The 27,854-nt window shown below is 32.8% G+C and overlaps 1 protein-coding gene across 1 annotated transcript in view; it reads right to left on the bottom strand.

The window, feature by feature from the left end:
* Positions 1–684: 684 nt before the first annotated feature.
* LOC138316018 (ubiquitin conjugation factor E4 B-like) overlaps positions 685–27,854 on the bottom strand; it is a 35,494-nt gene continuing 8,324 nt past the window's right edge. Inside the window, exons 7-26 of the mRNA XM_069257494.1 lie at positions 24,669–24,813; positions 23,653–23,753; positions 22,255–22,369; positions 21,943–22,083; positions 21,414–21,530; positions 20,895–20,993; positions 19,630–19,743; positions 18,392–18,481; positions 17,978–18,083; positions 17,378–17,619; positions 16,797–16,924; positions 16,262–16,360; positions 13,770–14,008; positions 13,360–13,486; positions 12,403–12,547; positions 6,634–6,768; positions 6,112–6,303; positions 5,096–5,270; positions 2,897–3,043; positions 685–2,226 (exon numbers count right to left, since the gene is read on the bottom strand). Of these exons, the coding sequence (XP_069113595.1) occupies positions 2,174–2,226; positions 2,897–3,043; positions 5,096–5,270; positions 6,112–6,303; positions 6,634–6,768; positions 12,403–12,547; positions 13,360–13,486; positions 13,770–14,008; positions 16,262–16,360; positions 16,797–16,924; positions 17,378–17,619; positions 17,978–18,083; positions 18,392–18,481; positions 19,630–19,743; positions 20,895–20,993; positions 21,414–21,530; positions 21,943–22,083; positions 22,255–22,369; positions 23,653–23,753; positions 24,669–24,813 (2,710 nt within the window). The 3' untranslated portion in view covers positions 685–2,173. The remainder of the gene's footprint in view (positions 2,227–2,896; positions 3,044–5,095; positions 5,271–6,111; positions 6,304–6,633; positions 6,769–12,402; positions 12,548–13,359; positions 13,487–13,769; positions 14,009–16,261; positions 16,361–16,796; positions 16,925–17,377; positions 17,620–17,977; positions 18,084–18,391; positions 18,482–19,629; positions 19,744–20,894; positions 20,994–21,413; positions 21,531–21,942; positions 22,084–22,254; positions 22,370–23,652; positions 23,754–24,668; positions 24,814–27,854) is intronic.

The following is a 27,854-nucleotide window of genomic DNA, read 5'->3' as shown; positions in this document are numbered from 1 at the left end:
ACACAGCACATATGGACATTACAACTCAAAATGAAACAAAATACAAACATACTCAGTAACAGAAGTAGTATTGCAATAAGTTTCTTTTGAAGATCACATTTGTCTTTTGAAAGATATCAAAACATCACAATTCAAACAGAAGACAGTTAGTTGTGCTCCCTTAACAGCAGTTCTACTATGGACCTGAAAGTCATCTCTTTACCAACCCAAATAGTCAAATAATAATGATGATCTTGTAGTTAATTGAAGGAAAAATAAACATGTTCAAAAAGTAGAACATTGAATTCAACAAAATCTTTACCACCAGATAATGCCAACATCCAACTGTTGCCAACTTTGAGCTATCCATGATTTAATTTGTACCGATTTTTACCAATATCCTTGATAAGGATTCAGGACTAATCAGCAGGTGTTAACTTCACTCTTATATAAGACAAGTGCATACTTCAAGCTGTTGTATGATAGGACAGCAATACCATGTTACATTAGTGACACCAGTCTGGCTAATAAGAAGTGAACATAAACAGGATAACAGAAGAAACTTTTGTCATCAGAACAGGAGGAAAGGGTTGTTTCAAAATGACCTTAAATTTACTTTGAGCTTTTATATTGACCTGGCCTCGAGTTTTCATTTGGATCTTTATTGTAGCTTGACCCTCAATGTGACCTGACATTGAATTTACCTTTAACCCTTCACTGCGAACTTGAGTAATAGACGAGAATATTCAAGTCTTGTGTCTGAAACATTAACCTCTATCATCACGAGTGAATTATAATATCACCTGTCACAACGTATGTTTACTATGTATATCAGTATGGAGTTTTCTGATGCTGAAGACAAACTTCATGTAGATGCTGGACACCAAGTTGAAAAACTTAATTCAATAAGAAAACTATACAAATATAACTGTAAAAAGAAAACAATTGCTTTGATCATTTGTACTGAAAATAGCAAAAGAACACAATTACTGTTAGCTGTAGCTGTCCAAGTACTTATTGTCAGTGACAATAAAGTCTGTCTTTAAATGTAGTTTCTTACCAAAATAAATCCTATTACATCCGATTGTTTGTCCAGTATAGTTCATTATTAATGTAAACAGTGATATTTACAGTGAAAACTGGACAGGTTTTTAGATTGTACTTCCGTAATATTGAATCAAGACTTCCTAACATTATTGTGTTTTCCTTCTACTTACAGACCAAAACAAACATAAGTTAGAACTGATTATCAGATACTTATTACATATAAAACATTTGAATGAAATGGACATTCTAGCATGTAAGTGTTTATTAACACCTATTATCATTAGAAACAATTTTTTTACACTGGTGCTAGCACTAAATCCACAAAATGTCCACGTTAATGTTTGTAACACGACTATTTACTTTCTGATTCCTATCTGATCACTGGATAATGCCCATGGAAATCACAACTCTATACATTTGCTTCTCATAATAATTCATCAGAGATTCCAAAAGAACGATTGAGCTTACTCTATTTATATATGATAAACTTCAATCTTCAAAGTAAGGAAATTAAATATTTAAATACTCTAAATTTGAAAGAAATCAAAACCAAATCATTGCCAGATATGGTGAACTGTGTCTGCTTTGAGAATAAATCAAATTAAGCATAAAATTACAGAAATATTATATTTTCAAGCATTAAACTTTTGATTTATGTATTTCTTTAATAACAAATACCTGAGTTGTGAGCCTTACTTCATAAAGGCATTTCAAAAGATCAAAATTCTTCCAACAGCATGTTCCAAAATGAATTCAGCAGAACAGATTTAATAACAAATAATAGATAAGAAATGATATTGTCATGGAAAACAGGGATCATTATCCACCATGTAGAACTGCCAGTGACCTCATAGAGAAATTCAAAAAATCATGATCACATAAACATTACACAACACATTCAAAAATCTGTCTTAAAACAGGTCACATGACTCCTGCCTTCAACAGGTCACACGACTCCTATTTTGAGCAGATCATGAGACTTATAAACCAATCACTCAGCTATTCATTCCAACAATTTACACGACCTCTGTCAGACAAGGGTCACTTGTTAAATACAAAGCACACTGTACCACGTGCTGAACAGTCCAAAGTGTCAGTATTTCCTGAGGAGCAGTGTAAGCGGCGGCCAACAGGTCTCTGTTAGATACTAAGTTCTTCTTTGTTGCATCCATTTTGTAATTTTTTCCTTCATTTCAGTGGCTGAAAAATAACGGAAGAAATATCTAAACAAAGATTTTTTAATGAAATCATCACCAAATCTAAAATTGAATTGTTGATAGCAATTTACAAGAGGCCCATGGGCCTTAACGGTCATCTGACTATTAGCACAACACAATGTAGTCGTTAAAAGATTTTATAATATTTGACCCCTGTGACCTTGAATGAAGGTCAAGGTCATTCATTTGAACAAACTTGGTAGCCCTTTGTCCCAGCATACTACAGGTCAAATATCAGTACCCTGGGCCTTTCGGTTATTGAGAAGAAGTCGTTTGAATGTAAAGTTTACGCACGGCGCATGGCGCACGATGACGGACAGTGCATGATGACAGTAGGTCATCCTGACCCTTCGGGTCAGATGACCTAATAAACAAAAACGTAAATGTGAGTAAAAAGTCAATATTGAAGACAGACTTGCTTTCATGAAAGGTTTGACTGTAACTTCATTAATCAAGCATAGAAGTTGCCAAATTTAAAATCCAAAGTTCATTTTAATGATAATCAATTTTTCTCTACATCCATGTCAAGTTTCCAAGTACAGTAATTTTAGTTACAATATTTTTACAGCATTGATATTTGCAATATGAGTCTAGTTTCATAAGAAAGTAAATCAGTTAGAATATTTGCTGATGTCCACACCACATGTACCTACCAGGAAGAAGCTGTTCTTCAGTTAAAGGCTGGCGGTTGAACGGGTCTGTCTGAGAGTTCAGGAGATGTCTCATAATGATGCCCCTCTCCATGATGGCACCACTAGGCAATATCACAGGGTCGACCATCAGTGTGTCCATAAGTGGATCTGAATAAAAATATCTCACATACAATCATTAGAACAAGGTCCTGTTCTACCTAACAAACAGACAATGTGTGTCAAGGTCCTATGCTACCTACCAGACAGATGGAGTGTGTCAAGGTCCTGTGCTACCTACCAGACAGATAAAGTGTGTCAAGGTCCTATGCTACCTACCAGACAGATAGAGTGTGTCAAGGTCCTATGCTACCTACCAGACAGATAGAGTGTGTCAAGGTCCTGTTCTACCTACCAGACAGATAAGAGTGTGTCAAGGTCCTGTGCTACCTACTAGACAGATAAAGTGTGTCAAGGTCCTGTGCTACCTACCAGACAGATAAAGTGTGTCAAGGTCCTGTTCTACCTACCAGACAGATAAAGTGTGTCAAGGTCATATGCTACCTACAAGACAGCTAAAGTGTGTCAAGGTCCTGTACTACCTAACAGACAGATAAAGTGTGTCAAGGTCCTGTGCTACCTACCAGACAGATTAAGTGTGTCAAGGTCCTGTGCTACCTACCAGACAGATAAAGTGTGTCAAGGTCCTGTGCTACCTATCAGACAGATAGAGTGTGTCAATGTCCTGTGCTACCTACCAGACATATAAAGTGTGTCAAGGTCCTATGCTACCTACTAGACAGATAAAGTGTGTCAAGGTCCTGTGCTACCTACCAGACAGATAAAGTGTGTCAAGGTCCTGTTCTACCTACCAGACAGATAAAGTGTGTCAAGGTCATATGCTACCTACAAGACAGATTAAGTGTGTCAAGGTCCTGTGCTACCTACCAGACAGATAAAGTGTGTCAAGGTCCTGTACTACCTAACAGACAGATAAAGTGTGTCAAGGTCCTGTGCTACCTACCAGACATATTATGTGTGTCAAGGTCCTGTGCTACCTAGCAGACAGATAAAGTGTGTCAAGGTCCTGTGCTACCTACCAGACAGATAAAGTGTGTCAAGGTCCTATGCTACCTACCAGACAGATAGAGTGTATCAAGGTCCTGTGCTACATACCAGACAGATAGAGTGTATCAAGGTCCTGTTCTACCTACCAGACAGATAAAGTGTGTCAAGGTCCTGTGCTACCTACCAGACAGATAGAGTATATCAAAGTCCTGTGCTACCTACCAGACAGATAAAGTGTGTCAAGGTCCTGTGCTACCTACCAGACAGATTGAGTGTATCAAGGTCCTGTTCTACCTACCAGACAGATAAAGTGTGTCAAGGTCCTGTGCTACCTACCAGACAGATAAAGTTTGTCAAGGTCCTGTGCTACCTACCAGACAAATAAAGTGTGTCAAGGTCTTGTGCTACCTAAAATTGCCATTGTCGGAAACTTGTCAAAAAGGCACCAAACCCTTAATACAGGAGTAAAGCTATGGTGCTAGAACTACCACATATCACCCACCACTTCCGTATAAGTGATTCCAAAGATTTGTGTTACTATGACAAAAAAACCATGTCACTGGTAAATACTAGCCTAGGAGAAGACATGTTACTATCTTTGGTGCCATCATGTTATATCAGATAATGCAGATCAGTAGTAATCTATCTCTGTTTAGCTGCTGAATCAGATCTGAAACCATGTATCATTCCTTTAGGTTAAGGCTGTTAAGCTCTCTGAAGCTTTGATCAGTTGTTTGAAATATATATATTGGAGACACCTGTTATAGTATATAATGATCTATAAAGTAGATAATAGAAATCATGTGATTATTCATGGTAATATACCCATTATCACATAACTGGTCCATCCAGTCATTTCATGAATATCGTAAGACATGTGTAATGACACTATTATGACGTCATATATAGATTTGACATCATAACATCTATATGACGTCGCATGATTGTTTCAGTAGACGTAAAATTTACATCCGAGCCAGATTTCTACTGTTTTATATAGAGAAGAAAAAATAGAATTTTACACTCGTCTAAAGGCTCGTGGCATATCAAATTATTGAACTCATTTGATAAATTCCATATCACATAGTCACAAGTGTAAGATCCTCTAGATCTATTAATTATACATCTGAATCTGTTCTATAGACAAGGTTTTACCTTTGAATTCGTCAGGTATATCACCATAGTCTACTTCTGCTTCTCTCTTTTTCTTGACTAGTTCTTCAATTTTACTCTGTAGTGACCGGAACCTCTCTATTTCATTATGAGTCTTAATGTTGGCCCGGGTCATCCTGGCTATTGCATCATCAAACAGCTCCTTACGATAGGACCTCTGTAAACAAGAAGTTTATCAATATATTAATACCATATGTAGCAGAATACTTTACATAACTGCTTAAGGAATTGCTTTCTTAATTTACTCCATGGATAAATAAATACAGACTTATTTTAGCTGTTGTCATAGCCCAGGAAAATTTACAATAAATTTATACGACTGTCCATTTTGTTTATATCATTAGATTAATTACTGTAAATGAAACCATTTATTAATTAACTAATGTGTCCTCAAAAGATTTTACGCTAAAATCTGATAAACCAAATTAAGCCTGATTACAGTAGAAGGAAGTAAGAACTTTACTCCTTTTGGTTTGTAAGCTACATGACCAGACCTACCATAATAATGTATACTACATAATACACATTACGCATAATTGTAAGTACATAAGCGCTTTTCCTGCATCAATTAGGTGTGTTGATGTGATAATGATGGCCTTTAGCCCTATTTAAAGATTGTTTAGGATCAGACTTATTCTTTATGAAAAGAGCCAAGTATAGTTTAGCATCCCTAAGTTACACAGACCCTAAATCTCACACCCTGAAATGAGGCGTGTTGAGATGATACTGATGTCCTTCAGCTTTGTTTCAAGTTTGGTTAGGATTGGACTCTAAATAACATTTGAAAACTTAGGACACTCTAAATAATATTTGAAAACTTACGACGCTCTCAATAATATTTCAAAACTTACAACACTAAATAATATTTGAAAACTTACTGCACTCTAAATATTATTTGAAAACTTATGTCACTCTAAATAATATTTGAAAACTTACGGCACTCTAAAGAAAATTTACGACACTCTAAAATATTATTGAGCTTTTCTACTCCAACCCACCTCATCATCGGCTATGGCTTTGGCAAAGGCCTCACAGTCTAGGTGGAGATAGATGTCTGTCAGGGTGTTCAGTAACTTCCGGGGTACCCATCCGTATTTGTCCGGATTCTTTACCTTCAGATTTTTACATTTTGATCCACATAGTTGCTGAAGGTTGAAGTTTAACATAGCAGCTAGCCGATCAGCTAATTCCTGAGAATAAAAAACCATACAAGTTTAGTTGTGTTTAATTGGTTTGGTTTTAGATAAGATTTTTATCATTCTAGGTTTGATAGGTAGGGGAGGATCAGAGACTCACAGAAAAATCAATGACCTGTGACAAGCACCTAGCAACTGGCTGCCACAGGTCTTTAATTCTCTTATATACTACTGGTACTTTGTCTCTGGTACAATAGTTTGATGCAGAGAAAAATATATAAACAAAACTTTAAACAGGTAGAGTGAAGATAGGACTGAAACAAATCCATACATGAAAATTTACTAATGATGTAACATGTGTAAACTATCTTATATACTACATACCAGTGTTAGGAAAGGCTCCTTGATCTTCTTGGTTAGGTAATGAAACATATCTACAGTCTCTGTAGCCAGTGTAAGATAGGAGCGACACTGTCTCTCATCCATGGCCAGCTGGCGCTGGCGAGATTGTTGTTCTTCCTATATGATAAAGTACAGAATGTATACTCTTTGGGTAATATGATAATAATATTGTTTAGGCCTTTTGGCTACTTACATCCTCTTCTCTCTCATAACTTTGGCCAAAATGATTTACAAAAGAATGATATTCTTACTATTGAAATGTTACAAGAAATTTATTTTTTAAGAGTTACTTCCCTTACAATATTTACATTCAAATTGTCTCCCCTTGTATTTGTTACTTTCAAAGTATTTCATAAAAATAACTACTTAATTTATTTACATGACTGGTACAATCTCATATAACTCTTAAACATGAATATAGTTTAGACCAGTAGAGAGTATATTACCTTTGTTGTTTAGCCTATATTACCTTTGGTTGTTCAGCCTATATTACCTTTGGTTATTTAGCCTATATTACCTTTGGTTATTTAGCCTATATTACCTTTGGTTATTTAGCCTATATTACCTTTGGTTATTTAGCCTATATTACCTTTGGTTATTTAGCCTATATTACCTTTGGTTATTTAGCCTATATTACCTTTGGTTATTTAGCCTATATTACCTTTGGTTGTTTAGCCTATATTACCTTTGGTTGTTAGCCTATATTACCTTTGGTTGTTAGCCTATATTACCTTTGGTTGTTTAGCCTATATTACCTTTGGTTGTTAAGCCTATATTACCTTTGGTTGTTAAGCCTATATTACCTTTGGTTGTTTAGCCTATATTACCTTTGGTTTTAGCCTATATTACCTTTGGTTGTTTAGCCTATATTACCTTTGGTTGTTTAGCCTATATTACCTTTGGTTGTTTAGCCTATATTACCTTTGGTTGTTTAGCCTATATTACCTTTGGTTGTTTAGCCTATATTACCTTTGGTATTTTTAGCCTATATTACCTTTGGTTGTTTAGCCTATATTACCTTTGGTTGTTTAGCCTATATTACCTTTGGTTGTTTAGCCTATATTGCCTTTGGATATTTAGCCTATATTATCTTTGGTTGTTTAGCCTATATTACCTTTGGTTATTTAGCCTATATTACCTTTGGTTGTTTAGCCTATATTACCTTTGGTTATTTAGCCTATATTACCTTTGGTTGTTTAGCCTTATATTACCTTTGGTTATATTGCCTATATTACTTTGGTTTTAGCCTTTGGTTTTTAGCCTATGTTTAGTTTAGCCTATATTACCTTTGGTTGTTTAGCCTATATTACCTTTGGTTGTTTAGCCTATATTTAGCCTATATTACCTTTGGTTGTTTAGCCTATATTACCTTTGGTTATTCAGCCTATATTACCTTTGGTTATTTAGCCTATATTACCTTTGGTTGTTTAGCCTATATTACCTTTGGTTATTTAGCCTATATTACCTTTGGTTATTTAGCCTATATTACCTTTGGTTATTTAGCCTATATTACCTTTGGTTGTTTAGCCTATATTACCTTTGGTTATTTAGCCTATATTACCTTTGGTTATTTAGCCTATATTACCTTTGGTTATTTAGCCTATATTACCTTTGGTTATTTAGCCTATATTACCTTTGGTTATTTAGCCTATATTACCTTTGGTTGTTTAGCCTATATTACCTTTGGATATTTATTTATGTTGTTAGCCTTATACCTTTGGTTATTTAGCCTATATTATTTGTTTAGCCTATATCCTTTGGTTATTTAGCCTATATTACCTTTGGTTGTTTAGCCTATATTACCTTTGGTTATTTAGCCTATATTACCTTTGGTTATTTAGCCTATATTACCTTAGCCTATATTACCTTTGGTTATTTAGCCTATATTACCTTTGGTTATTTAGCCTATATTACCTTTGGTTGTTTAGCCTATATTACCTTTGGTTGTTCAGCCTATATTACCTTTGGTTGTTAGCCTATATTACCTTTGGTTGTTTAGCCTATATTACCTTTGTTTATTTAGCCTATATTACCTTTGGTTGTTTAGCCTATATTACCTTTGGTTTATGTTTAGCCTATATTACCTTTGGTTGTTTAGCCTATATTACCTTTGGTTGTTTAGCCTATATTACCTTTGGTTGTTTAGCCTATATTACCTTTGGTTATTTAGCCTATATTACCTTTGGTTGTTTAGCCTATATTACCTTTGGTTATTTAGCCTATATTACCTTTGGTTGTTTAGCCTATATTACCTTTGGTTGTTTAGCCTATATTACCTTTGGTTATTTAGCCTATATTACCTTTGGTTATTTAGCCTATATTACCTTTATTACCTTTGGTTATTTAGCCTATATTACCTTTGGTTGTTTAGCCTATATTACCTTTGGTTATTTAGCCTATATTACCTTTGGTTGTTTAGCCTATATTACCTTTGGTTGTTTAGCCTATATTACCTTTGGTGTTCAGCCTATATTACCTTTGGTTGTTTAGCCTATATTACCTTTGGTTATTTAGCCTATATTACCTTTGGTTGTTTAGCCTATATTACCTTTGGTTATTTAGCCTATATTACCTTTGGTTGTTTAGCCTATATTACCTTTGGTTGTTTAGCCTATATTACCTTTGGTTGTTTTAGCCTATATTGGGTTTTAGCCTATATTACCTATATTACCTTTGGTTGTTTAGCCTATTATTACCTTTGGTTGTTAGCCTATATTACCTTTGGTTATTTGTTATATATACCTTTGGTTGTTAGCCTATATTACCTTTGGTTATTTTAGCCTATATTACCTTTGGTTGTTTAGCCTATATTACCTTTGGTTATTTAGCCTATATTACCTTTGGTTGTTTAGCCTATATTACCTTTGGTTTTTAGCCTATATTACCTTTGGTTGTTTAGCCTATATTACCTTTGGTTATTAGCCTATATTACCTTTGGTTGTTTAGCCTATATTACCTTTGGTTATTTAGCCTATATTACCTTTGGTTATTTAGCCTATATTACCTTTGGTTATTTAGCCTATATTACCTTTGGTTATTTAGCCTATATTACCTTTGGTTGTTTAGCCTATATTACCTTTGGTTATTTAGCCTATATTCCTTTGGTTGTTTAGCCTATATTACCTTTGGTTATTTAGCCTATATTACCTTTGGTTGTTTAGCCTATATTACCTTTGGTTATTTAGCCTATATTACCTTTGGTTGTTTAGCCTATATTACCTTTGGTTGTTTAGCCTATATTACCTTTGGTTATTTAGCCTATATTACCTTTGGTTATTTAGCCTATATTACCTTTGGTTGTTTAGCCTATATTACCTTTGGTTGTTTAGCCTATATTACCTTTGGTTGTTTAGCCTATATTACCTTTGGTTATTTAGCCTATATTACCTTTGGTTTTTAGCCTATATTACCTTTGGTTGTTTAGCCTATATTACCTTTGGTTGTTTAGCCTATATTACCTTTGGTTGTTTAGCCTATATTACCTTTGGTTATTTAGCCTATATTACCTTTGGTTATTTAGCCTATATTACCTTTGGTTGTTTAGCCTATATTACCTTTGGTTGTTTAGCCTATTTACCTTTGGTTATTTAGCCTATATTACCTTTGGTTGTTTAGCCTATATTACCTTTGGTTATTTAGCCTATATTACCTTTGGTTGTTTAGCCTATATTACCTTTGGTTGTTTAGCCTATATTACCTTTGGTTGTTTAGCCTATATTACCTTTGGTTATTTAGCCTATATTACCTTTGGTTGTTTAGCCTATATTACCTTTGGTTATTTAGCCTATATTACCTTTGGTTGTTTAGCCTATATTACCTTTGGTTATTTAGCCTATATTACCTTTGGTTGTTTAGCCTATATTACCTTTGGTTATTAGCCTATATTACCTTTGGTTGTTTAGCCTATATTACCTTTGGTTATTTAGCCTATATTACCTTTGGTTGTTTAGCCTATATTACCTTTGGTTATTTAGCCTATATTACCTTTGGTTGTTTAGCCTATATTACCTTTGGTTATTTAGCCTATATTACCTTTGGTTTTTAGCCTATATTACCTTTGGTTATTTAGCCTATATTACCTTTGGTTGTTTAGCCTATATTACCTTTGGTTGTTTAGCCTATATTACCTTTGGTTATTTAGCCTATATTACCTTTGGTTGTTTAGCCTATATTACCTTTGGTTATTTAGCCTATATTACCTTTGGTTGTTTAGCCTATATTACCTTTGGTTGTTTAGCCTATATTACCTTTGGTTATTTAGCCTATATTACCTTTGGTTGTTTAGCCTATATTACCTTTGGTTGTTTAGCCTATATTACCTTTGGTTATTTAGCCTATATTACCTTTGGTTGTTTAGCCTATATTACCTTTGGTTGTTTAGCCTATATTACCTTTGGTTATTTAGCCTATATTCCTTTGGTTGTTTAGCCTATATTACCTTTGGTTATTTAGCCTATATTACCTTTGGTTGTTTAGCCTATATTACCTTTGGTTATTTAGCCTATATTACCTTTGGTTGTTTAGCCTATATTACCTTTGGTTGTTTAGCCTATATTCCTTTGGTTGTTTAGCCTATATTACCTTTGGTTGTTTAGCCTATATTACCTTTGGTTGTTTAGCCTATATTACCTTTGGTTGTTTAGCCTATATTACCTTTGAGTTGTTTAGCCTATATTCCTTTGGTTGTTTAGCCTATATTACCTTTGGTTGTTTAGCCTATATTACCTTTGGTTTTTAGCCTATATATTACCTTTGGTGTTAGCCTATATTACCTTTGTTGTTAGCCTATATTACCTTTGGTTGTTTAGCCTATATTACCTTTGGTTGTTTAGCCTTTTACCTTTGGTTATTTAGCCTATATTGCCTTTGGTTGTTTAGCCTATATTACCTTTGGTTATTTAGCCTATATTACCTTTGGTTGTTTAGCCTATATTACCTTTGGTTATTTAGCCTATATTACCTTTGGTTGTTTAGCCTATATTACCTTTGGTTATTTAGCCTATATTGCCTTTGGTTGTTTAGCCTATATTACCTTTGGTTATTTAGCCTATATTGCCTTTGGTTGTTTAGCCTATATTACCTTTGGTTATTTAGCCTATATTACCTTTGGTTATTTAGCCTATATTACCTTTGGTTGTTTAGCCTATATTACCTTTGGTTGTTTAGCCTATATTACCTTTGGTTGTTTATTGCCTATATTACCTTTGGTTGTTAGCCTATATTACCTTTGGTTGTTAGCCTATATTACCTTTGAGTGTTCAGCCTATATAACCTTTAAGTGTTCAGCCTATATTACTTTTGGTGGTTAGCCTATATTATCTTTGATTGTTTAGCCTATATTACCTTAGGTTATACAGCCTATATTACCTTTGGTTGTTAAGTCTATATTACCTTTGGTAGTTTAGCCTATTTTACCATTGGTTGTTAAGTCTATATTACCTTTGGTTATTCAGCCTATATTACCTTTGGTTGTTAAGTCTATATTACCTTTGGTTATTTAGCCTATATTACCTTTGGATATTTAGCCTATATTATCTTTGGTTATTTAGCCTATATTACCTTTGGTTGTATAGCCTATATTACCTTTGGATATTTAGCCTATATTACCTTTGGTTATTTAGCCTATATTCCCTTTGGATATTTAGCCTATATTACCTTTGGTTATTTAGCCTATATTACCTTTGGTTATTTAGCCTATATTACCTTTGGTTATTTAGCCTATATTACCTTTGGTTATTCAGCCTATATTACCTTTGGTTGTTTAGCCCATTCCACAGTGTTTTCCATGTCTTCCTGGACCTCATGGATCCTCTTCAGGCAGTCCATACTCTCGTCCAGTAGGAATGTTGTATCGTTCATCAGCATATTCACAAACTTCACAAAGTGCTTACCGTTCCTGAAATAATTGTGGTATAATTCTATCATGTCTGATGTCCGTAAGTATAGGGTCTCATTTGATAGTAATTAGTAGAGAGATGTGTTATACCCTGGTACAGAATGAGGTGTTGCTTTACATTTATATTAATAGGTACTATAATTACATCCTAATTTTTAACTGCAATATCAATGGGGACAACCTACGTCACCGGCAGTGATATCGGACACACAAAAACAATGAAAAAACACCCGCTTCAAGATGAAAAATCGGCTGAAATTATGACATAAAAGCGATGCTTCTTCTAAACCTATCGTGCGTCAAAGAGAGAGTATTGTTAGAGATTCAATGAAGCTATTAATATCGTCAAACTAGCTCAGATAATGCAAACACCTTAACACAACATTTTTTGACAGCAGAGATATCGGTCACATTTTATTCAATAAAACGTTAAAAGTTGTAAATAAATAAATTTTGCTGTCACAAAACCGTCCCGTCTACTAATATGTAATATATGACTGTGGGAAGAAAATATTTCATTCATAATATCTGCTAGTGGAGTATACCTTGTTGACCAATTGGTCCCAAAAGGCAATATGCATAACTAAGGCCCTAGGGGAACATACATATGAAATTAGAAACAGATCCCTTCAGAATTTTTTTGAGAAATAGTGATAACAAGAATTGTTTATGGACACACGGAAGGACGGACCAAGGACCACGGACAAAAAACAATTTGAATAGAACACCATCTGATAATGGTGGGCTAAAAAGTGCACATGGGTATTCTTACACATATAAAACATGGCATAAAAAAGTATTAAAGATATTACCTCGCCTCATCTATCATTCTCAACTGGTGACTGGGAATGCTCCACATGGCCTTAAAGATGATGCTGAGGTGATAACGAATTGTAAACTTGTCATAAAACTCACTGCTAGCTCCTGTTGTCTCAATTTCTATAACAAATGTCAAAGAATAATATTAATATCATTGACAAACTTGGGATGATTAAATGTGTGTGAATTTCATAAAACAAAGATCTTATCAGATTCTTCAATTTAATCAAAAGAAGAAGCAGATATTTCAGTTAATTTTACACAAGACTAGAAATGTCTGTTCTCTCTTTGAAATCAAGCTGATGGTTTCCAATGTAACCAGATAGGATGAGATAATCATGGTTACATGTCTCTCACTACCGAGGCATGACCATGGAAAAACTGAGAAAGTTTTGTAAGTAACCTGTGTAGAAGGTCATTAGAGCTGGTACTAGATGCTGGAGGGCCAGAGGGTGCATGAGGAGTCTAGTGTGGAGGTTGACTGTCTGCTGCTGTATGGCTGGATTCATGACAAACACCACCTCGACCAGCTTGGCAGTGAGGTACGGGTTGTTGATGTAACGGGTGCTACTACAGATCAACACCACCAACACATGGATAATACGGTCAGAGCAGGGGTCATCAAATATCTGGGGCACAAACCTAGAAACAAAATAATATACGGTCAGAACAGGAGTCGTCAATTATATGGGGCACAAACCTAAAAACAAAATAATATACGGTCAGAGCAGGGGTCGCCAAATATCTGGGGCACAAACTTAGAAACAAAATAATATACGGTCAGAGCCGGGGTCATCACATATCTGGGCACAAACCTAGAAACAAAATAATATATGGTCAGAGCCGGGGTCATCACATATCTGGGCACAAACCTAGAAACAAAATAATATATGGTCAGAGCAGGGGTCATCACATATCTGGGGCACAAATCTAGAAACAAAATAATATATGGTCAGAGCAGGGGTCATCACATATCTGGGGCACAAATCTAGAAACAAAATAATATATGGTCAGAGCAGGGGTCATCACATATCTGGGGCACAAATCTAGAAACAAAATAATATACGGTCAGAGCAGGGGTCATCAAATATCTGGGGCACAAATCTAGAAACAAAATAATATACGGTGAGAGCAGGGGTCATCAAATATCTGGGGCACAAACCTAGTAACAAAATTATATGATATATGGTCAGAGCAGGAGTCGTCGAATATCTGAGGCACAAGCTTAGAAACAAAATCATATAATATACGGTCAGAGCAGGGGTCGACAAATATCTGGGGCACAAGCCTAGAATTGAAATAATATAGTATACAGTCAGAGCAGAGGTTGACAAATATTTGGTGCACAAACCTAGTCAGAATATAATATATATTATAAAAAAAAATCCAGCTAAAGCAGGGATCATCAATTTGTGAGTTTATCTATGCCAATTGACATCTACTGAATTCATATTGAAAGCAATTTCCACTCATTTTTAAATCCAACAAGGACATAGTCATTCAGATCCCCCACAAATGGAGATATCAAAGCTGAAGTAAGTTTGATTGTGGAGACCTATGTGTATGAAAAAAACCAGGAAAAAGGAAGTTGAGCTAAAGAAAGATGGAGTATAATTCAAGTAGAGCGGGGCTGCAATTGTTGAATCAGGTATACAGCCTTGACATTTATATTAGAATAATTCAATTTTGCATGTAACGAGCATTTTCATTGGCTTAAAAATTTACTTTATCAGTCCATAAAGGAAAAAATGGCGTTGCCGTTTGTAACGTTGCTTCTGATTGGCTGAGATGACGGCGTAATGATTTCATAGACAAAAGAGTCCCAAAATGAATTTCACACAAAGATGGGTGGAGTTTTGCAAAGTAACATTTACCATTTACCATGATATTTTCAGCAATGTTTCCATGGTAACAGAAAAAGTGCAAAAAAAGGAAAACCTAAAAATAGCAAAAGGTACTACTAGACCATAAAAAGAATGTGTCTATGAAGTTTCATGGAAATATCTGTGCTGGTTTTAGAGTTATGCTCTGGAAATGAACCTGCTACAAAAATATGATATTTTCAGCAATGTTTCTATCGTACAGAAAAAAGCACAAAAAGTGAAAACCTAAAAATAGCAAAAGGCACTACTAGATCATAAGAACAATGTGTCTATGAAGTTTCATGGAAATATCTCTGCTGCTTTTAGAGTTGTGCTCCGGAAACGATTCTTACATTAAAATCTGCCATTTTCAGCAATGTTTCCATGGTTACAGAAAAAAGTACAAAAAGTGAAAACCTTAAAATAGCAAAAGGCACTACTAGACCATAAGACTAATGTGCCTATGGAGTTCTGTGCATATATCTCAACCGGTTTTCCAGTTATGCTGCGGAAACAAACCTGGTACAAAAATCTGCCATTTTCAGCAATGTTTCCATGGTTACAGAAAAAAGTACAAAGTGAAAACCTTAAAATAGCAAAAGGCACTACTAGACCATAAGAACAATGTGTCTCTGAAGTTTCGTGGAAATATCTCTTCTGGTTTTAGAGTTATGCTCCGGAAACAAACCTGGTACAAAAAAATGATATTTTCAGCAATGTTTCCATGGTTACGGAAAAAATGCAAAAAATGAAAACCTAAAAATAGCAAAAGGCACTACTAGACCATAAGAACAATGTGTGTATGAAGTTTCGTGGGAATATCTCAACTGGTTTTAGAGTTATGCTCTGGAAACCATTCGTACGGACGGACAGCCGGACGGAACCCATTTGTATATCCCCGCCAACTTCGTTGGGCGGGGGATAAAAAGGTAAATTTTTGCAAATTTGTTTTGAAACACAAATGGGGAAATATAGAGGCCATGAAAGAAAACTGGTTTAAAAGTTTCATGTCATGAGCTTGTCGGTTACTTACTGAAGTGCGAACAGAAGGAAGTCAGCTATGTCCTCCAGATAGAAGTCTGGTAGTGCTGAGAACTGCATTGGAATGTCATCAGGTAATGGTAATGTCATTCTGAAACATATTCAAAATCACTTACTAAATTATATCATTCTATTTATCTGGGAACTTATCTGAATTGTTATTCTTAAATTTAACCATTCAATATGTTAAAAAAATTGTGTATTCAAAATTAAATCTTTCTGCCGATGTAAAAATTGCAGTGGTATATCCTGAAATTAGTCATTTTAACTGAAATGAGATTGGAATGAATATAACAAAGCCTAGCTATATCTACATGGGTAACACTTCATGTCCCCTCTCCCATTTAAAGATCAGGCATCAATTTATTTATTTAAATTAGATACGCATCTTTCTTACCTTGAAAAGAAGACTTAATGTTTCATAGACTTGAATATTGTATGTATTATAATAAAATAAACTAAAATAAATAATTTTGTTTCACATGTACTTGATATGTAGCTTACAAATCAGCGTGTGTATTGTTTACCCTCTATTCGTGGGATCCATAGCTTTAAGTATATAGTCTGCGAGAGAACTGTAGAATTCCAGACAGTGCATCAATAGACTCTCATCCAGAACAGCTGCATCAGCACAAAGCTTGCTCTTTTGTAGTCTCTGTCGCCACAATAAACAATTTTCATCAAATGAAAAGCATGATATTAGAAACATGATATACCTATTTCTGTAAGCTCTTAAAAGGCTGTGGGTCAAACAAATCTAATGTATTCCAGTTCTCATAGATTACTTATTGTTGTAATAGCTGCAGGTCAGTGTTTCAAACTTATCTTCAGGTACTGACTAAGCTTTCCTCAACAACCAAAACTTCAGTCATCATAAACTATCATAGCTATACAAATTAAGTTTTAGCACATTTGAGTCAATAACTAAGAAGTTAAATAATATATTGATAATTGAAGGTACTAATTACAACAGTGTTTATTTACAAGAATTTTGTAGGGTGAAGTCTCCCATAAATTATGAATTGTATGGGATACAAGAAACATGGGAACTTTATTTTCATGGCTGAGGCATATAAAGGTAATGTTCAATTCTGATAACCCTCCATACCTGAGCTTGGGACTTCCACTTTTTGAGGAGCTCTTTGTTTCGTGAGGCGTTAGGGAGAAGGGACCACTGAGGCTCGGCGGCCTCCATTTCCTCCACCATACGGTTGAGATCTCTTATTGCACGAAGCCGTCTCTGGTAGCGACGGGACACTGGTATGATGGACAGATGGTGGCAGTGAAGAGTGAGGAAGAAACATTCTGTGGGAAATTTAGGTTCCTGCCAGGGTGGGTTCTTCTGTTCTTCTGAAATGGAATAAGCAACATTATAATAGTTCAATCTATGACATATGTGAAATAAAATTTCATTTCATTAGTTTTCTAAATGGAAACATCTAATACAGTAGGCCTGAAGATGACAAAGGAAACAAGCATTTAATTGTCATTTGACTGTTCATCCTAAACATTGATAGATAAAAGAAATATCTGGTGTAATTTAAATGTCACATGTCTTCTTGTAGTATGTCAGAACCATTTAGTTTGGGTTAAACTGAATCAGAAAGTAACACAAAGTACCTACAGATAAGGACATCTAGATGTAATTGGCCTTTTTAGGGTACAAAATGTATTAATGTCCTAATAGTTAGATAATAGGTTAACTTACTAAGACTTTGTGCCCATTTATCTGCATCATCGGGAAGAGATCGCAGTCTTGTTTCAGACTTGATGCTAACTCTGGCATTGGGATGAAATAAGTAGTACACATCAACCTGAAAACCAAAGTAGGATTTAATTTTATAAATAGTTGTCATCATGTTTATCAGTTAGAGAAAGCATATATCTCATAATAGTAGATTTAATTCTACAAATAGTTGGCATCACATTAATTAGTTAGAGAAAGAATATTTATTAGAATATTCTATCTTATCAGTCTCCACATAGAGAAACAAAAAGGTTTGAGATTATGCAATTATAACATAATTTTCATTATCACCATCATTCATACCAATTGGCAATTATTTGTTTTGGATTGTTCTTGTATGTATGTATAAAAATAAATAGTGTGAATTAGACTTACTTTATCTAGATTTATTTTCTTTGCTAATTTTTGGAGAATATACAAAAGATTCAACATGAAGCCGTCCCCAGATACTAGCCGCTCATCGACCTGGAAAAGTATAGCAAACATTTCAATAAATGGTATTTCAAACAAATACTCAGGATTTAGTGAAATTTATAACAAATTTATAATGTCAGAAACTCATATTAGATAGATATGCTAAACTTCAGAAAATGCCATTAAAATTAGTTTTAGACTTGTTTTATCAGAACAAGAGATCCTGAGGGACCTTGGCACCCACCAAAGAATGATTAACCTCTGACAATGGAAAGAGGGATCTTTTCTCTGCTTTTCAAATTTTGACTACATATTACTACATATGCAATTTGAGAGAGATCCTTTGAGTTCTTTCTGATATAAATAACAGTAACCAACTTCAATTGTCAAAATCCAAGATGGTAGCCCGTCGGCCATTTTATTCACTAATTGGTGCCTAAATGCAATATGCATAACCAGGGACCTAGGGAAACATGCACATGAAATTTGAATCAGATCCCTTCATTACTTTCTGAGAAATAGCGGTCGCAAACTTCAATTGTCAAACTCCAAGATGAAGGCATGTGGTCATCTTGTTGATTGATCGGTCCCAAAAAGCAATATGCACAACTAGGGCCCTAGGGGAACCTACATGTGAAAATTGAGAGATCTCTTTTGTACTTTCTAAGAAATAGCAGTGACAAACTTTAACTATCAAAATTCAAGATGGCTGCCTGGTTGTTGACCGATTGATCCCAAAATGCAATTTCCATAACTAGGGCCTAGGGGAACCTACACATGGAATTTGAGAAAGATCTCTTCAGTAATTGCTGAGAAATAGCGGTAACAAGAAATGTTAACGGACAAAAGGAAGCAAGGATGGACGGCTGAAGAATGGACCACAGACCACGGACAAAAAGCAATTTGAAAAGCACACCATCTGATGATGGTGGGCTAATAAAATCGGTATTCAATTAGTTCTTTATACATTTGATAAACTGTGCGAATGAAATTCTACAATTAATAACAGTTCCTTCAACAGATTTTCTACTTCATCTTATGCACAACTCTGAAATATTTTTTCTTAACATTAAACTTTTGTTTGCTTCAATTGTTTTTGCCATGATGAAAAGTTAAAATCCTTCCAATGATCAATACTTTTCCTTCAATTCACAGACCATAATCTAACTAATTATGATCATTGCTTTCCCACAATTTACCTGGATTTGTGATTTCTTGAGATTTCGTGTTAAAGCTGTAGCCATGAAGTTAAGGGCGGCATCTCTACTCTCAGAATTGAGGAGGATGTTGTGAAAGACTTTGAACAACTCATTCTGAAACAAAGCAATATATATATAATTCATATGAAATTAATACAGTATTAACATTGAAAATAACAATAAAGGTCCACAACATGATTCTGACCAAAAATTAAGATTATCCATTAATTTTTTTTTTTGCAGATTTAAAAAATGTATACAAGTTGTACTGGTATGAATCTGCTGTATCTCAAATAGACCGCGTCGTACCAGCAGAACTGTACCGGCACAAACGGTTTGTTTTCTGAAGCATATCACTTGGATCCAAGATGGCAGACACAAGATTTTTCATTTGTCATCAAAACAAGACAGAGAATAATTAAATATGATGGAATTACATGGATTATTTATTTCAATGTATATGTTAATACTGAAAATACTTGACTTTTATATTAAAAGCATATCATTCATATGAGTGTGCCATCATGGAAAAATCCAAATGCATTCCATGTCGCATCAATTTACCGGTAGTTCAACTGGAATCACTAATGTCAGAACACCTATACTCTTTACAATATCAACCAAATGTAAGATTCCATTGTTTAATCTCTGTAGAGATAGCAAACTTCTGTAATAAGGACAACATCAAGAAACATAACAACCTGCTTTATGGGAATTTACTTTCAAATTGTTTCTTTCTAAATTATTGATGAAGTGATGATCCGTGTAGTATTAATGGTAAGGTGATAATGTTTGGGATCCTACAAAATTAAAACAAGAGGCCCAGAGGGCCTGTATCGCTATTCTGTTTTTTTCTTCTTCAATAATTATCACAAAGACCCCGCCCCTCAGGCCACCGGAGGGTCAGCCCCATTATTTATACAATTTTGAATCCTTGCCCTATATGGATGCTACCATTGCATTATAAGTGATATTCTATGCTTAGTTTCAGAGAAGTCATTTATATGGAAATAGCCATTGACCCCTTTTGGCCCGTCCCTCAGTCAGTACCCCCATAAGGATGTTTCCATTTAATTTTGTTAAATTCCGACCAGCAGTTTGGGAGAAGAAGGCGATTGTTGACGGACGGACGACAGACGCCACGGTATGGCATAAGCTCACCTTGGTTCTTCGGACCAGGTGAGCTAAAAAAATAAAAACGATCAGGGTTGGGTTTTCCTTAAATTACAGATTAATATAAACTTTTAATGTAAACCGAGACTTACCCGTACATATTCCATTCCATGTTGTAAGGACTGGTGGATAAGTCTAGTATTTTCTGGTGTGAGTTGGTGCCCAGAAAAGTACTTCTCCACAACCTTGGTCTGGAAATCAAACAAGGAGTAAATTATACACTAGAACAATTTATTATTGTCTATTTTTACTGAACTTTTAATTTAATGTTGATTAACTTGTACTCTACCATGAAATTTCATTCCTAAGAGATACAGTAATAAATCAAAAGATCATGATACGAGTCAAATAATAAGTACAATTATACTCATTTATTACAAAAAATCAAATTAATAAATATTACATTGTCCTAAAACAAACCAACAGACTTATAGGTAAATTGTTTTACTCATAACGTTTGAAGGGAAATACTAAAGTTTCTGACAATAGAACAAACAATTCTATCACGTAACTATTTAAATTGGTAGTAATCCTGAACAAAACGTAAGTTCTTCGGTGAGGAACTTATAATTATCATTTAACTTTTAGTAAAAAAATCCTGAGCAACTTACATTATCCTCTGCGAACACGGAGAGACCTAGAAATGGTCCCAGTAAGGTAAGTTTCTCCAGTTCCATGCCAGAAGCCTGAGATAGTGCCTCTGGTATCCAGTTGGACTGCTGAACAATCTACATACACCAAAACAAGAACTATAGATACCAGTAATCATTTACAGTTGGATAAAGAAATATATTTACTAAATATAAAAGGCTGAAAAGCTTTTGAAAGCAGATACAAAAGCAAACAATAAACCAATAATCATTTAAATTAATAAATATTCATAAAATTTTTCTACATGAATAAAAAATCTGGTTTGTAACAATTTGTGAAAATCATTAACTAAGGTATGTGTAAGATGTAACTTAAATATATGAGTTTTATACTTAAATTAAATAATATGTTTCAAATTCTTGTTTTATTAAATGTTCATAAACATACTATTTCCTGTAGAGTTTTGATGGTGTAGTAGAGGGTGCCTCAGATGTCTAACTCCAAATAAAACATTATCAAATATTAAATGTAAAACATTTGTTACGTTACCAATGAACATATAGGTCTAGTATTGCCACTCTTCACTTCACATAATTCAGACAGGACTGTGAGAGGATCACGATAATCTTCATTGTCTAGTGATAATGTATGTATCAACCTTGTCAGACTCTGTATCACAGGGCCAAACACCTGTAACAGGAAATCAAACTCTGTAGATAACAATCAGAAAACAAATCATCATTTCTAAATCAAAACAATCTTAATATTGTTATATAATAATAATTTAATATCATAAAATATAATTAAAGCAATTTTGAAATTTTGTTAACGATTAGTGAAAACAAAATACACCTGACATACCGTATTAAATGTATTTTTGTCGTGGTACGTTGTTTGAACCAGCTCAGATAGAAACCCTCTTGGAAGATTATGCGAGAGAAGGAAGGGTAACAGGATGGACATTCCACCAATAGACCTGCACACAAAATCAACAGAATGTGGTACATATCACAGATAGACCTGCACACAAAATTAACAAATTGTAGTACATATCACAGATAGACCTGCACACAAAATCAACAGAATGTGGTACATATCACAGATAGACCTGCACACAAAATCAACAGAATGTGGTACATATCACAGATAGACCTGCACACAAAATCAACAGAATGTGGTACATATCACAGATAGACCTGCACACAAAATCAACAGAATGTGGTACATATCACAGATAGACCTGCACACAAAACAACAAATGTGTAACATTCAATGTGGTGCACACAAAATCAACAAATGTGGTACATATCACAGATAGACCTGCACACAAAATCAACAGAATGTGGTACATATCACAGATAGACCTGCACACAAAATCAACAGAATGTGGTACATATATGCACAGATAGACCTGCACACAAAATCAACAGAATGTGGTACATATCACAGATAGACCTGCACACAAAATCAACAGAATGTGGTACATATCACAGATAGACCTGCACACAAAATCAACAGAATGTGGTACATATCACAGATAGACCTGCACACAAAATCAACAGAATGTGGTAGATAGACCTGCACACAAAATTAACAAATTGTAGTACATATCACAGATAGACCTGCACACAAAATCAACAGAATGTGGTACATATCACAGATAGACCTGCACACAAAATCAACAGAATGTGGTACATATCACAGATAGACCTGCACACAAAATCAACAGAATGTGGTACATATCACAGATAGACCTGCACACAAAATCAACAGAATGTGGTACATATCACAGATAGACCTGCACACAAAATCAACAGAATGTGGTACATATCACAGATAGACCTGCACACAAAATCAACAGAATGTGGTACATATCACAGATAGACCTGCACACAAAATCAACAGAATGTGGTACAGATCACAGATAGACATCACTGTATCAAATATTCCTTGGCTAAAGTCAGATTGTAAATTTAATCTGAATGCTTATATTTGCAAGTTCTATTAAAAATCGATCAAATTGTTTGTTAAATTAATATTAATTACTTCTAAATCACAAGGATACTGCTTTATATAATATTCAATTTGATAAGCAATTTTCATTTCCACATAAACACATGATCAAAAGTAATACATAAAATTAATTTTTCAAATGTTCATATCTTCAGTTTAGTCTAGCTATAAATCTTATTGCCAAAGGGCATTTTACATCGCTATCTTTCACACTGAAACAGTAAAATTATTGAAGAAAAAGTTCACCTGGGTTGGGTAAGCACTCCTTGAAGTACCAGAACTGTATGGCAGACACACTGATTTCTCGTCGTTGACAACATCACACTCATTGGTGGGATACTTGCTTTCTGTAACAACAAACACAGACACAGCCATAGCATCTTTTTAAGCTGGACTTGAAATCTCTCACTTTTTTCTTATTCAACAAACAGTAAAACTTATTTACAATAAATTCAATTTTCCTTTTTTATTTCTAAAATTTAATATCTTTTTACTTTTATTTACTTGTGCTCGAATCCAGATTTTTTTCTTAATATTCCACAAATAGATGCCTTTATTTTAAATTTCATGATTTGTTTAATTATAAATACAGAGCATTAAAGCATGCCCAGTCAAGCCCTAAGTTTGAGTACGAAAAATGGAACACCTCCTAAATAAAGTTTGATTAATAAATAACAAGGTATGATAAAAAATGTTTGAATTCATTTACAGAAAGTTCAAACATTTTTTAGTTTATTCAAGTCAAATGTCTTTCAAATATATTCAATTCAGCAATTGTTTTTCTTATTTTAAAATATATGGTGTTTTTAGGGTTGTCGCACGACGTCGTTTCCCAGAGTTTTTCAAAATTTCATTTTTCTTAATTTTTAAATACAGATAATAGGCAACTGGAAAGAAAATGACATATTAAAACTGTCACAGTTATTAGGCACCTTAATTTTTGTTCAGGACAGTTATTGTTAGTTTAGATTATAAACTGAAAATTCTGTATCACAGAATTCAAAAGTGTTCCATTTTGGGAAGCGTTACGTTATACTCCGTGGTTTTTTTTACTATATAATACTGTATTATTTTAGCATTGGTTTTTTTTTTGTGTGTCAGAACTTTTGCCCTAAAACATGTCTGTGCTAATTGTATTTTCTGTAAGTATAACAATTACTGTAACTGTGCAACTCCATCACTGTACTACTCAGTTCTATACCAACTAAGCTAAACTTTCTTGTAAACTTTGATTGTAATATGTATTTTTACAGTATACTCACAATGGGTGCTGTTCTTTCCTCTATACCAGCCCGCTCATAGCAGTCTAGAAGGTAGTTTATCATATCAACCTCCTTATTCTTCTCAGACGGGTATTTAGGAGAAAATTCTCGTTTAGGGAGTGGAGCTGCACCCAATTTTAGTGCTCTGTAAATGGTAAAAAACAAAGTAAGTTACTATAAATAAGACATAATGTAAATAGTAAAAAACAAAGTAAGTTACAATAAATAAGACATAATGTAAATAGTAAAAGACAAAGTTAGTTACTATAAATAAGACATAATGTAAATAGTAAAAGACAAAGTTAGTTACTATAAATAAGACATAAAATAGTAAATAGTAAAAGACAAAGTAGTACATATAGTAGTAAATTAAAGACAAAGTAGTTACTTAAATAAGACATAATGTAAATAGTAGTACTAAAGATAAGACAAGTCAGTTACTATAAATATAAAGACAAGTAATGAAATATTAGTAAAAGAACAAAGTAGTTACTATAAATAAGACTATAAAAGACAAGTAGTTACATAGACATAATAGTAAAGCAAAGTAGTTACTATAAGTAAAACATAATGTAAAAATAGTAAAAGACAAAGTTAGTTACTATAAATAAGACATAATGTAAATAGTAAAAGACAAAGTAAGTTACTATAAATAAGACATAATGTAAATAGTAAAAGACAAAGTAAGTTACTATAAATAAGACATAATGTAAATAGTAAAAGACAAAGTAAGTTACTATAAATAAGACATAATGTAAATAGTAAAAGACAAAGTTAGTTACAATAAATAAGACATAATGTAAATAGTAAAAGACAAAGTTAGTTACTATAAATAAGACATAATGTAAATAGTAAAAGACAAAGTTAGTTACTATAAATAAGACATAATGTAAATAGTAAAAGACAAAGTTAGTTACTATAAATAAGACATAATGTAAATAGTAAAAGACAAAGTTAGTTACTATAAATAAGACATAATGTAAATAGTAAAAGACAAAGTTAGTTACTATAAATAAGACATAATGTAAATAGTAAAAGACAAAGTTAGTTACTATAAATAAGACATCATGTAAATAGTAAAAGACAAAGTAAGTTACAATAAATAAGACATAATGTAAATAGTAAAAGACAAAGTTAGTTACTATAAATAAGACATAATGTAAATAGTAAAACAAGTAGTACAAATAGACAAAGTATAAAAGTTACATATAAACATAATGAAATAGTAAAAGACAAGTAATTACTATAAATAGACATAATTAAATAGTAAAAGACAAAGTAGTTACATAAATAAGACATAAGTAAAAAGTAAAGACAAGTAGTTACATAATACATGTAAATAGTAAAGACAAAGTAGTTACTAATAAATAAGACATAATGTAAATAGTAAAAGACAAAGTTAGTTACTATAAATAAGACATAATAAAATATAGTAAAAGACAAAGTAGTACTATAAATAAATAAGTAATATAAGAAAGTAAACATAGTAAATAAATAACATAATGTAAATAGTAAAAGACAAAGTAGTTACTATAAATAAGACATAAAATATTACAATAAATAAGACATAATGTAAATAGTAAAAGACAAAGTTAGTTACTATAAATAAGACATAATGTAAATAGTAAAAGACAAAGTAAGTTACAATAAATAAGACATAATGTAAATAGTAAAAGACAAAGTTAGTTACAATAAATAAGACATAATGTAAATAGTAAAAGACAAAGTTAGTTACAATAAATAAGACATAATGTAAATAGTAAAAGACAAAGTTAGTTACTATAAATAAGACATAATGTAAATAGTAAAAGACAAAGTTAGTTACTATAAATAAGACATAATGTAAATAGTAAAAGACAAAGTCAGTTACTATAAATAAGACATAATGTAAATAGTAAAAGACAAAGTCAGTTACTATAAATAAGACATAATGTAAATAGTAAAAGACAAAGTCAGTTACTATAAATAATAAGACAAATCATACATAAATAAGACATAATGTAAATAGTAAAAGACAAAGTTAGTTACTATAAATAAGACATAATGTAAATAGTAAAAGACAAAGTAGTTACTATAATAAAATAAGACAAAGTAGTTACTATAAATAAGACATAAAATAGTAAAAGACAAAGTTAGTTACTATAAATAAGACATAATGTAAATAGTAAAAGACAAAGTCAGTTACTATAAATAAGACATAATGTAAATAGTAAAAGACAAAGTCAGTTACTATAAATAAGACATAATGTAAATAGTAAAAGACAAAGTAAGTTACTATAAATAAGACATAATAAAAATAGTAAAAGACAAAGTTAGTTACTATAAATAAGACATAATGTAAATAGTAAAAGACAAAGTAAGTTACTATAAATAAGACATAATGTAAATAGTAAAAGACAAAGTTAGTTACTATAAATAAGACATAATGTAAATAGTAAAAGCAAGTAAAAAAATAAGACAAAGTAATAGTTACTATAAATAAGACATAATGTAAATAGTAAAAGACAAAGTAGTTACTATAAATAAGACATAATGTAAATAGTAAAAGACAAAGTAGTTACTATAATAAGACATATGTAAATAGTAAAACAAATAGTAATAAGACTAAAAAAGACAATAAATAGACATAATAATAGAAAAGACAAAGTAGTTACATAAATAAGACATAATGTAAATAGTAAAAGACAAGTGTTACAAATAAAAATAGTAAAAGACAAAGTTAGTTACATAAATAAGACATATGTAAATAGTAAAAGACAAAGTAGTTACTATAAATAAGACATAATGTAAATAGTAAAAGACAAAGTAGTTACTAAATAAGACATAATGTAAATAGTAAAAGACAAAGTTAGTTACAAAATAAGACATAATGTAAATAGTAAAAGACAAAGTTAGTTACTATAAAAAGACATAATGTAAATAGTAAAAGACAAAGTAGTTACTATAAATAAGACATAATGTAAATAGTAAAAGACAAAGTTAGTTACTATAAATAAGACATAATGTAAATAGTAAAAGACAAAGTTAGTTACAATAAATAAGACATAATGTAAATAGTAAAAGACAAAGTTAGTTACAATAAATAAGACATAATGTAAATAGTAAAAGACAAAGTTAGTTACTATAAATAAGACATAATGTAAATAGTAAAAGACAAAGTAGTTACATAAATAAGACATAATGTAA

The sequence above is a fragment of the Argopecten irradians genome, chromosome 1, assembly GCF_041381155.1.
Source record: "Argopecten irradians isolate NY chromosome 1, Ai_NY, whole genome shotgun sequence".
NCBI classification, from domain to species: domain Eukaryota; kingdom Metazoa; phylum Mollusca; class Bivalvia; order Pectinida; family Pectinidae; genus Argopecten; species Argopecten irradians.
The sequence above is the reverse complement of the archived record's forward strand: the minus strand, read 5'-3'. Positions and strand labels throughout refer to the sequence as shown.